The following is a 12,413-nucleotide window of genomic DNA, read 5'->3' on the forward strand; positions in this document are numbered from 1 at the left end:
CTAGCTCTCCAAGGAGGGACCAAATGCACTATCCATGAGTTAATCACATTACATTAATCACTCTATACTTCCTAGACTAGATGAAATGTTTCTGTAAGATTCCATGGGATATTTCCATAATTGAGACAAATAATAGATTTGGAGAAGTTTGGGCCGGGGAGGGGGGGAGTACTTTCTTCTGCATTGTGTAGCATCTGGGGAAAGCGAGGCATCATTCCAATACATCTGTGCTGACTTCCCAAATTTATGAATCACATCTAATTGTATCCTCCATCAAATCCCCTCTCTTCCACTCGAGTGGTACATTTTAAAGTTTTGTTTTAAGATCCTTCTTGCTGGCATTATACATGGTTGGTGACCTTCACTGCTGCATGAGCTACTTTCAATCAATGCCTTCCTGCTATATTTAGTTGCACATACTTTCAGAACTGAAAAAAATCTATGTATTTCAATAAATAGATGTCCACTTTAGTTGCCATTAAGACCCAGCTTTCCTCTCCCAAGTCTGCAAGACTACACACACACACACGTGCACACATACTAGATATACACACAAATGTGTACACACATAAATACACATAAACACATATGCACAGTATAAAATCTAGCATCAAATAAAGCTCTTACATGTCAAAGAGACAACACAGTTCTATGTGCTCAAGGATAGAGAGAGATTCAAGTTACCACTGGTTTTTAAATATATTTTTAAAAGGAAAGACTGCACTGTATTGTCAGCAGGCCTCTGTGCTACCTAAAATATTTTGCACAAGGCACAGTTCTAACTCGTGGCTGGCTCATCACTTGAAAACATCATGAGCATATTTGATTGGGCCATCACAGAACCAGGAACAAATACACACATTTCATGTTGTTATATCTCATCATTTTAAATGCAGATTACATTCACACATTCAGCTCTGAGTTAAGTGTAAGTACACTGTACAAGAAATCAAGGTTTGTATATGCAATGTGTAAGCCAGTCTGCAAAAAAGGGCTTCCTCCATTACCATCTTAAGAATAAAATTAACTGCCCTCTGTTTACCTGCCTTCCTTCTTTCATTTGTATGTATGTGGGATTTGTTCATAACATGTGTAAACTAACAAGGTATGTCAAAAACAGGTAGATATGTACATCTATTAGAATAAAACTCAGACATAGACAGTAGAGTAATACCTTTACCTAAGAACAGCCCTGCTGGATCAGGCCGAATGCCCTTTTAATCCAGGATTCAGTTTCCAACCGTGGTAGTATGTATGTATGTGTATGTATGTATGCATTTAACATTTAGCCTAAGGACTACTGTAGAAGCTCATATGCACACACATACAGAGAACCTTAGAAGGCCCATGTTCAGAGGCAGTATAACTCTGAATACTAGATCCTGACAGACAAACATGCCTTGCTTGCTAACCTTCCCAGGGGCATCTGACTAGCACGATTGGAAACTGAATCCTGGATTAAAAGGGCATTCGGCTTGATCCAGCAGGGCTGTTCTTAGGTAAAGGTATTACTCTACTGTCTATGTCTGAGTTTTATTCTAATAGATGTACATATCTATCTGTTTTTGACATACCTTGTTAGTTTATACATGTTATGAACAAATCCCACCTTTTCACCTCAATCCTCCAAAACGTTTTGTTCATCATATAAATCAAGACTACAAAACAGAAGCCAGAGGCCAAGAAACCCTGTGGCCAGGGTTATTCATTTAAATTATTTTTATTCTGCTGTTCAGCGGAAATAGCTCCCAGAGAGGCTGACAGATCAATAGAAAACACTGAAGACAGCCCTTGCCCTCAGGCTGACAATCTCAAAGACATGATATAAAAGGAAAAGGATAGGGAGGGAGGAAGAAAAAAAGCAAATTCAGGCACCAGTTCTTAACGTTACAAGGTTAAGGGCATCAATTATATCTTCTTAGAATCATAGAATCATAGCGTTGGAAAGGGCCTACAAGACCATCAAGTCCAACCCTTTGGTATCTTTCAGTTATGACACACACACACTCAAACTATTCTTTTTCATTTTTAGAGATGGGGGGAGGAATATTACCTAGCATTCTGGTATCTCCTAGCCTTGCCTACCAAATTCAACTAAATATTTCCTGCTGCATAAACAGCTGAGCATCCCACCATGAGGAGACTGCCATTCATGAATAACTGGAAGTTATCACTTAGACCACACTTTCTGGTGCAAACAAATCCAATAATGCTACACTGAGCGAAAATAAAAGCCATTCTGGTTCAGGGCCAAACTTCCCATTTGTGTGTTACATCAACAGTAGGGTGAGAACACGACAGACAGGAAGTTGCTGTATAATGAAGTAACAGAAAGTAGCTTAAAGTGCCACAGGGAAGCATTTTAATTTTGAAAATGGCCTAATTTGCAGCTCAGTGATACAGGAGGAGTATGAGCAATGACTTTGTTCCTGGAAAATAAACCTACATTTATTCCTACTCTTAAAACATAATGCTTTGGTAGAAGAACAAAAACAACTGCCCTCACCCCCAAAACTAAATCTCTTTCCTGAAAGCTGAAATATTCATTCTCTTAGAAAGACAAAAACTGATTAGCTTTCCCCACCCCCACATTTTGCATGCTCACACCCTTGTATGAAAACTTCATGAAAGAAGTTATCTTTCAGTATTCACTCGAAAACATCAGAAATCAGCAAAGCATCATGTTCGCACAATTAAAAAACTAGTAATACTAGTTTCCCATCATCTGGACACGTTTGCCCATATTTATTTTCAGGAAATATTTTTGGTGAGATGCAATGTGTCCCATATAAAGCTATATTTTTATCGCAACAATAACTTCATGATTAGCATTATTGAAAAGTAATTGCCTTTGGGGTTTGATACCACTTGGAAGAAGCCGATTATCTAGATCCATTTCAGTCAGGCTTCAGGCCTGGGCATGGGACACAAATGGCCTTGGTCGCCTTGGTGGATGATATGAGGAGGGCTCTGGATAGGGGCGAATGCTCCTTACTTGTTCTCCTTGACCTCTTGGCAGCTTTTGATACCGTAGACCACAGTATCCTCCTGGACTGCCTGGAGGGGTTGGGCACTGGCAACATCGTATTACGGTGGTTCCGGTCCTTCCTCTCCGGCAGGTACCAGAGGGTAGCACTGAGAGAGGAGGTTTCGGACCCGTGGCCGCTCACTAGTGGGGTGCCACAGGGTTCCATCCTCTCCCCGATGCTATTTAACATCTACTTGAAGCCGCTGGGGGCTATCATCAGGACGTTTGGGGTGTGGTGTCATCAATACGTGGATGACACGCAGCTCTACCTCTTGTTTAAATCTTCACCAAGGTTGGCCGTAGAATCCCTGTCCAAATGTCTGGAGACGGTGAGTGACTGGATGGGGAGGAATTAGCTGAAGCTGAACCCTGACAAGACCGAGGTACTTTTGGTGGGAGACAAGAGGAGGTTGGGGGATGCTGACCTGGCGTTGAATGGGGTATGGCTACCCTTGAAAGACCAGGTCCGCAGCCTGGGAGTCATTTTAGACTCCCAGCAATCCATGGAGGCTCAGGTGTCAGCTGTGAGCTGGACAGTGCTGTATCACCTCCAGCTGATATGGCAGCTGCGCCTCTACCTTCCCGACCATCTGCTCCTATCGGTAGTACATGCCCTGGTCTCCTCTCGTTTAGACTACTGTAATGCGCTCTACGTGGGGTTACCCTTGAAGACAGTTTGGAAGCTGCAGCTGGTACAGAACGCAGCGGCTCACCTGATTAAAGGCAGCCACCGGCGAGATCACATCACTCCAGTGCTGAAGGAGTTGCACTGGTTACCAGCTGTTTTCCGGGACAAATTCAAGGTGTTGGTTTTGACCTTTAAAACCCTATATGGTTCCGGCCCAGCCTATCTTAAGGAGCACCTCCAGCAACACCAGACAGGCCGCTCAACAAGATCAGCCTTGGATGGCCTTCTCTCTGTCCCATTAGCCAGGAGAGCTAGGCTGGTGAGGACGAGGGAGAGGGCCTTCTCTGTGGTGGCCCCCACTCTGTGGAACTCCCTCCCTAGGGAACTCCACCATGCCCCATCTTTAATGAGCTTCCGCCATGCATTAAAAACGTGGTTGTTCAGGCAGGCATTTGGGGTGAGTTAGGGTATTTGTAGAAATATGATGTTTTTAATGTAGAATTTTATTGTTTTAAACTGTTTCTATTATTGTACATTGCCCAGAGTGGCTGGGTGACCAGCCAGATGGGCGATTAATAAATTTAATAAATAAATAAATAAATAATACAGAGTAAGGTTTTCACTTAAGATTCATCCAAAATTGCGCATATATACTACAAATGTAATGCCATGTAAAATTAGGCTGTCATGACCTCCACCTACTTTAAACCCTAGAAATTGTAGTTTTTATGAGTGCGCTGAGAATTTTTAAGAGAACCCTAGCCCTTTTACAGAACAACACTCTCCCAGGGTTCCTTGGCTAGGAAATACGTCTTAGGCCCAAAGCCAACTGTGGTACCTGGCAGGGACCACTGCTGAAGTTTGTCCTGTCCCCCTTAATTCCCCCCCATCCGTACTCTGAGCAGTGCCATGATCTAGCTACCATTTTTAATTTCCCACAATGCTGCTGACCTACCACTACTCTGAGGCATTGTGGGAAATTTAAAGGGTGACTAAACCCAGCCAGCCCCTTCATGGATCACTACCTTGTTGTGGCGAAGGGGCTTGCATAACTCAGTGAAGCCATAAGCTATGCCGTGCAGGGCCACCCAAGATGGACAGGTCATGGCAGAGAGTTCTGACAAAATGTGGTCCACTGGAGAAGGAAATGGCAACCCACTCCAGTATTCTTGCCAAGAAAACCCCATGGAACCTATCACAAGGCTAAATGAGATGACGCCGGAAGATGAGCCCCTCAGGTCAGAAGGTGCCCAATATACTACTGGGGAAGAGCAGAGGGTATTTCCAAGTAGCGCCAGAAGGAGTGAAGTGGCTGGGCCAAAGCCGAAAGGACACTCAGCTGTGGATGTGTCTGGTGGTGAAAAGAAAATCCGATGCTGTAAAGAACAATATTGTTTAGGAACCTGGAATGTCAGATCAATGAATCAAGGTAAGCTGGAGGTGGTCAAACATGAGATGGCAAGATTGAACATCGACATCTTGGGAATCAGTGAACTAAAATGGACAGGCATGGGTGAATTTAATTCAGGTGACCATCATATCTACTACTGTGGGCAAGAATCCCTTAGAAGAAATGGAGTAGCACTCATAGTCAACAAAAGGGTGGGAAAAGCAGTACTGGGGTACAATCTCAAAAACGATAGAATGATCTCAGTATGAATCCAAGGCAAACCATTCAACATCACAGTAATTCAAGTCTATGCCCCAACCACTGAGGCCGAAGAAGCTGATGTTGATTGGTTCTGTGAAGACCTACAACACCTTCTAGAACTAACACCAAAAAAAGATGTCCTCTTCATCATAGGGGATTGGAATGCTAAAGTAGGAAGTCAAGAAATCACCGGGATAACAGGCAGGCATGGCCTTGGTGTACAAAATGAAGCAGGACAAAAGCTAATAGAGTTTTGCCAAGAGAACACGCTGATCATAGCAAACACTCTTTTCCAACAGCACAAGAGACGACTCTACACATGGACATCACCAGATGGTCAATATCGAAATCAGATTGATTATGTCCTTTGCAGCCAAAGATGGAGAAGCTCTATACAGTCAGTCAAAACAAGACCTGGAGCTGACTGTGGCTCAGATCATGAGCTTCTTGTTGCAAAATTCTGGCTTAGATTGAAGAACGTCGGGAAAACCACTAAACCGTTCAGGTATGACCTAAATCATATCCCTTATGAATATACAGTGGAGGTAAGGAATAGATTCAAGGGATTAGACCGTGATTAGACAGAGTGCCTGAGGAACTATGGACGGAGGTCCGTAACATTGTTCAGGAGGCAGCAACGCAATCCATCCCAAAGAAAAAGAAATGCAAGAAAGCAAAGTGGCTGTCTGATGAGGCTTTACAAGTAGCTGAGGAAAGAAGGGAAGCGAAAAGCAAGGAAGAAAGGGGAAGATATATCCAACTGAATGCAGAGTTCCAGAGAATAGCAAGGAGAGACAAGAAGGCCTTCTTAAATGAACAATGCAAAGAAATCGAGGAAAACAACAGAATGGAAAAGACTAGAGATCTCTTCAAGAAAATTGGACATCTCAAGGGAACGTTTTGTGCAAAGATGGGCATGATAAAGGACAAAGAAGGCAGGGACCTCACAGGAGCAGATGAGATTAAGAAGAGGTGGAAAGAATACACAGAAGAACTATACAGGAAAGATCTGAATGTCCCTGATAGCCATGATAGTGCGGTCATTGAACTTGAGCCGGACATCCTCGAGAGTGAAGTCAAGTGGGCCTTAGGAAGCATTAGTAACAACAAAGCTAGCGGAGATGACAGTCTTCCAGCTGAGCTATTTAAAATCCTAAAAGATGATGCTGTTAAAGTGCTGCACTCAATATGCCAACGAATTTGGAACACTCAACAGTGGCCGCAAGACTGGAAAAGGTCAGTTTACATTCCAATTCCAAAGAAGGGCAACGCCAAAGAGTGTTCAAACTACTGCACAATTGCGCTCATTTCACATGCCAGCAAGGTGATGCTCAAAATCCTACAAGCTAGGCTTCAGCAGTATGCGAACCGAGAACTACCAGAAGTACAAGCTGGGTTTCGAAGAGGCAGAGGAACTAGAGATCAAATCGCCAACATTCGCTGCATCATGGAGAAAGCAAGAGAATTCCAGAAAAACGTCTATTTCTGCTTCATTGACTACGCTAAAGCCTGTAATTGTGTGGATCACAACAAACTGTGGCAAATTCTTAAAGTGATGGGAGTACCAGACCACCTTACCTGTCTCCTGAGAAACCTGTACGAGGGTCAGAAGCAACAGTAAGAACCAGACATGGAACAACCGAGTGGTTCAAAATTGGGAAAGGAGTACGACAAGGCTGCATATTGTCGCCCTGCTTATTTAACTTATATGCAGAGTACATCATGAGAAACATCGGGTTGGATGAATCACAGGTCAGAATTAAGATTGCCGAGAGAAATATCAACAACCTCCGATATGCAGACAATACCACGCTAATGGCAGAAAGCGAAGAGGATCTCAACAGCCTCTTGTTGAGGGTGAAAGAGGAGAGTGCAAAAGCTGGTTTGAAACTCAACATTAAAAAAACGAAGATCATGGCATCTGGCCCCATCACTTCCTGGCATATAGAAGGGGAAGAAATGGAAGCTGTGACAGATTTTATTTTCTTGAGCTCCAAGATCACCGCAGACGGTGACTGTAGCCATGAAATTAAAAGACGCTTGCTCCTTGGGAGGAAAGCTATGGCAAACCTAGACAGCATAGTAAGAAGCAGAGACATCACCTTGCTGACAAAGGTCCGTCTAATCATAGAATCATAGAATCATAGAATAGTAGGGTTGGAAGGGGCCTACAAGGCCATCGAGTCCAACCCCCTGCTCAATGCAGGAATCCAAGTCAGAGCATCCCTGACAAATGGCTGTCCAGCCTCGTCTTGAAGGCCTCCAGTGTGGGAGAGCCCACCACCTCCCCAGGTAATTGGTTCCATTGCCGTATTGCTCTGACACTCAGGAAGTTTTTCCTGATGTTCAGTCGGAATCTGGCTTCCTGTAACTTGAGCCCATTATTCCGTGTCCTGCACTCTGGGATGATCGAGAAGAGATCCTGGCCTTCTTCTCTGTGACAACCTTTCAAGTACTTGAAGAGCGCTATCATATCTCCCCTCAGTCTTCTCTTCTCAAGGCTAAACATGCCCAGTTCTTTCAGTCTCTCTTCATAGGGCTTTGTTTCCAGTCCCCTGATCATCTTTGTTGCCCTCCTTTGAACCCTCTCCAGCTTGTCTGCATCCTTCTTAAAGTGTGGTGCCCAGAACTGGACACAGTACTCCAGATGAGGCCTAACCAGTGCTGAGTAGAGGGGAACTAGTACTTCCCGGGATTTGGAAGCGATGCTTCTATGAATGCAGCCCAAAATAGCATTTGCCTTTTTTGCAGCCACATCACATTGTTGGCTCATATTCAGCTTGTGATCGACGACAATTCCAAGATCCTTCTCGCTCGTAGTGTGGTTGAGCCACGTATCCCCCATCTTGTAACTGTGCATTTGGTTTCTTTTTCCTAGGTGCAGAACTTGGCATTTGTCCCTAATAAATGCCATTCTGTTGTTTTCTGCCCAGCACTCCAGTCTATCCAGATCACTTTGAATTTTGTTTCTGTCTTCCAAAGTATTAGCTATCCCTCCCAATTTTGTGTCATCTGCAAATTTGATCAGCATTCCCTGCACCTCCTCCTCCAAGTCATTAATAAAAATATTGAAGAGCAATAATATAATCAAAGCTATGGTTTTCCCAGTAGTAATGTATGGCTGTGAGAGCTAGACTTTAAGGAAGGCTGAGCGCCGAAGAACTGATGCTTTCAAACTGTGGTGCTGGAGAAGACTCTTACGAGTCCCCTGGACTGCAAGGAGGTCAGATCAGTCAATCCTAAAGGAAATCAACCCTGAGTGCTCATTGGAAGGACAGATACTGAAGCTGAAGCTCAAATATTTTGGCCACCTAATGCGAAGAGAAAACTCTCTGGAAAAGACCCTGATGCTGGGAAAGACTGAAGGCAAAAGGAGAAGGGGAAGGCAGAGGATGAGATGGCTAGATAGCATCACCGATGCAATGAATATGAACTTGAGTACTCTCCGGGAGAGAGTGGAGGACTGGAAGGCCTGGCGTGCTATGGTCCATGGGGTCATTAAGAGTCGGACACGACTGAACGACTGAACAACAAATCCAGTCAGCCAGCACAGCTTGAGATGCTACCACCACAACTGGGTAAGCCCACCAAGATCCACTAACAGAGGAGGGAGCCCAACAGAGCTCACTTTGCCTGGGGGGAGTGCTCAAACCTGGAGCTGGTCCTGCTTAAGTCAGTTTGAATCTGATTTAAGCTTGTAGTAACTAGACATGCCTACAGAACTATAGCCGACTTTTATTCTTGGTATTTTTTTTACTTACCTCTTTAACATGGGTGTGAAAAGAGACAGACATGTCCAGTAGGATCTTGCGTTGCTCTACACGCCTAACAAAATCTTGTATCCGGTCTTCCAGCTGATGGGCTGCTTGATAAATCTCTTCAGGGTCGCACTCTCCCGTCTGCGCCAGCTGCTCAGCTGCTTCTAGCAACTTGTCTGCGTTGGTATATGTATTCTGTGGGGAAAAACAGGAGGGGAATCACTGCAAAGGGAAATTTCTGCAAGGGTTTAAGGTGTACCATCACCTCACAACACACCCATAGGATGAGTTTCCAAAGCAGGCATCAGATCCATTGGAGTTCGTCATTTTATCCTAATAGTCACACTGCTAACTTTGTTTGATCCTTCTAAATCCTTGCGGCTTCACCCACCACATGGCATACCAGATTAATGAACTCACATTATTAAGGGAGAATGAAAGGTAGGCTATGTGAAACGGCTTGAGAACTTCTGGAGTTATTCAAGTTGCTGTTGCTTTCTTCATCCCTTTTGGCTTAGAAAAAAAAAAATCAACTTATCTCAGTTCCTGTCAACATCTGCAGAATAAATTTTAGATTATTGAACTGGAAGCTGTTCTGTGACCATCAAAGCAATTGCACCACTTGGCTACAAAATGTCATAAAGGTATGAGCAGCTACCATGTCCAGGAAGGATCCTGTGGTAATTCAAATCTGTCTGGGGTAACAGGACTCTTTCCTGGCAGGCACCTATTTACTTTTTGGATGTCTGTTTTTTTCTATAACAAAGCAAGACCAAAGGTAGATTGTGGTCCACTGGAGGCTCACCAAGCCTGCCAGTTGCTACGATCCTTGCAAAGATTCCTGGATTACAAGGACTGTGGTCTAATTCAACCACAAACACCTTTCTGAAGCAAGAAAGCACACTCAGCATCACTGAATACAAATCATTCATCCCTTAACTGCTAAGGGAACTTTAATATGCCTTCTTGCTTTGTAAATTTAAAGCACACTGCGAGGCTTCCCAGGGACTGTAACACAACAAAACAAAAAGCAGACCATGCAAGACAGGACAGTTTACCCATGGTCTAGATTACCTACGATTTCTGCAGAATTTGTAAGTGTTGAATTACATCTGAGTCTTGGAGAGAGTTGGGCTCCATAGTATTGTTTCAATAACCCAATACAGTTTTTATAAGGAAAAGCAAACTAAGCCCACCTGCGTGAGCTGTACGTTAATATATATAAACATTTATAAAGCTATTTATATTATTATTTATAAAATACAGGGATGAATTATCAGTCCTGTAACTAAAAGAAATCTCAGGCACAGGATTCTGCTCTTGCAGCTAGAAATATTAAAGTCGGTGGAATTTTAGGCTTCCTGCACATTTAGCATTTAATAATGCATGTGGCCAGAATAAATGATCAAAGGAACAGCTGGTCTAATATAAAGTGTGTACATAGGAAGCAAAGTTACATCAGAATTAAGTTTCATTTGCAGCTACTGATTATCTTCTATAAATATGCTTGTCTTACAAAGTGGCGTATCAACAGACAGAAATGCTTCTCATGATTTAATGCAGAAACCAAATTTCATCCATCTTCAAAGGGTGGGTCATAACCTAGCCTAAAGTGGCTCATACCACACCAACTGTGCCATAACAATTTAGGAATGGGTGGAACATAGAGAAGCCCAATACATTACCAAGAGGAGACCAAGCTACTAAAGGTAAAATAACGTATCATGTTTAAAAACTGAAGTCAGTCCTACAGTGCAAGTTGGAGCTAATGGAGTTCTAGGCCTGGAAAAGGGTAAAGGCCTCTCCATATCATTGTGGTTTTCAAGTTCATGCACTCAGAGAACCCTTTCCACATTGCTTGTCTGTGGAAGGACCCTGAACCTTTGCCACAGAACACCACTGCATGTCCCAGGGCCCCTGGAACGTGGCCACAACAGCATTCCTTGTGCTGGCAGTGAGGAGGGCAGAGACCTTTCGCACTGGTAGTGTTGCCCCACAGTAGCAGTCAAGTAACGGGCTGGTTGCCTGGGAGGAAAGTCTTCTCCAGCTCAAATTTTAATCAGAAAGGTCTTCGAAAAGAAGTCTGTGCGTGTGTCTCACCTTGTATTGTGAGCAAGAAACCCATATTCTGAAGCAAGGAATTACACATTTCAGCAACATCGCGACTGGGAGGCATCTATTTGGTCTTATCTCGGAAGCAAACTAACAACTGATCATAGTTCTTTGCATAGTATATTAATTAAGTCAGGCAAAATTCAAAACTGTTCCATTTTAGAGCATCATTTTACAAACTAAGTCTCAACAGTCTAAGGCAGGGATAGGCAAGGTGGTGCCCTCCAGATGCTGTGGACAACAGCTCCCAGAATTGCTGACTATCGGCCATGCTGGCAGAGGCTTATGGGAGGAGTAGTCTAAAATGTCTGGAGGGTGCCAGGTTGGCTACCCCTGGTCCAAGATGATGGCAAGGATGTGTCCTACCTGTGCCACTTCTTCAAAGTCTTCGTGGCGTTTCTGCAATGCTCTGGCTCGATGTAAGGATTTCCCAACCCCTGTGTGTTTGCTAAGGAAAGCTTCTCCATGGTTTTCGATCCAGTCCAGCACCTGCAAGAAAACATAAGCATGAAAAGAATCCAATTGTATGTTTATGATGTGTTTCAAATGGCATCTCCTATCACTGTAAGAAACAAGACAGACAAATTTAAGTAATAGTTCAATAGTTATAAAGTTTTCCATTTATTTAGATTTCTTCCCCACTATATCCTAAAGCAGCAGGACAGGAAGCATGAATATCTGTATCCACATCCAAAGAATAGCCAAATCAAGGAAGGCCTAGCAATGATTAAAACTTCCATGTTATGTGCCACTGCACATAAAATAGCCACCACATAAAGGCCGCATTAAAATGCTCCCCTCTTGGTGGAGGTCTTCATAAGGCCAGTTGTTCACCAGACAGATTTGTGGTGATTCCCCTGTCCAAAGTTTGCAATGACATGAAGGAAGTTCCCTGGTGTATATAGTGAGTTAATACATAAGAACAGCCGATGGGTAACAATTTACTGTGGCAGCTGTCTCATGTGCACTGGACCTCAGGCAGTCAAGTCTCTAAGGAGAGAGAGAGGCTTCCTGGAGGGTTTGTGAACCAAGCAATCAAACTATTCCCATGGGGCTGGGTGTTACTTGTGTGGTTTGCGAACATAAGAACCACTGTGCTGAATGAGAGCAAGGTCCATCTAGTCCAGCAGTCACGTTCTCTTTCATTCTCTCTCTTTCACTCACACACACACATATGTATAATGGCCAAACAGATATTTTGGGGAGTCTGGAAAGTAGGGCATGAACGCAGTGGTT

At 43.6% G+C, this 12,413-nt stretch overlaps 1 protein-coding gene across 3 annotated transcripts in view; it reads right to left on the reverse strand.

Annotated features, from left to right (window-relative positions):
* The window catches only part of TRIO (trio Rho guanine nucleotide exchange factor), a 339,772-nt gene that overhangs the window by 171,023 nt on the left and 156,336 nt on the right, over window positions 1-12,413 (reverse strand). For all 3 annotated transcript variants that reach the window (XM_084850577.1, XM_084850576.1, XM_084850575.1), the window contains exons 10-11: window positions 11,544-11,666; window positions 9,069-9,260 (exon numbers count right to left, since the gene is read on the reverse strand). In XM_084850577.1, coding sequence (XP_084706703.1) covers window positions 9,069-9,260; window positions 11,544-11,666 — 315 coding nt within the window. The remainder of the gene's footprint in view (window positions 1-9,068; window positions 9,261-11,543; window positions 11,667-12,413) is intronic.

The sequence above is a fragment of the Heloderma suspectum genome, chromosome 4, assembly GCF_057233095.1.
Source record: "Heloderma suspectum isolate Gila_16-S chromosome 4, 16-S_ref, whole genome shotgun sequence".
NCBI classification, from domain to species: domain Eukaryota; kingdom Metazoa; phylum Chordata; class Lepidosauria; order Squamata; family Helodermatidae; genus Heloderma; species Heloderma suspectum.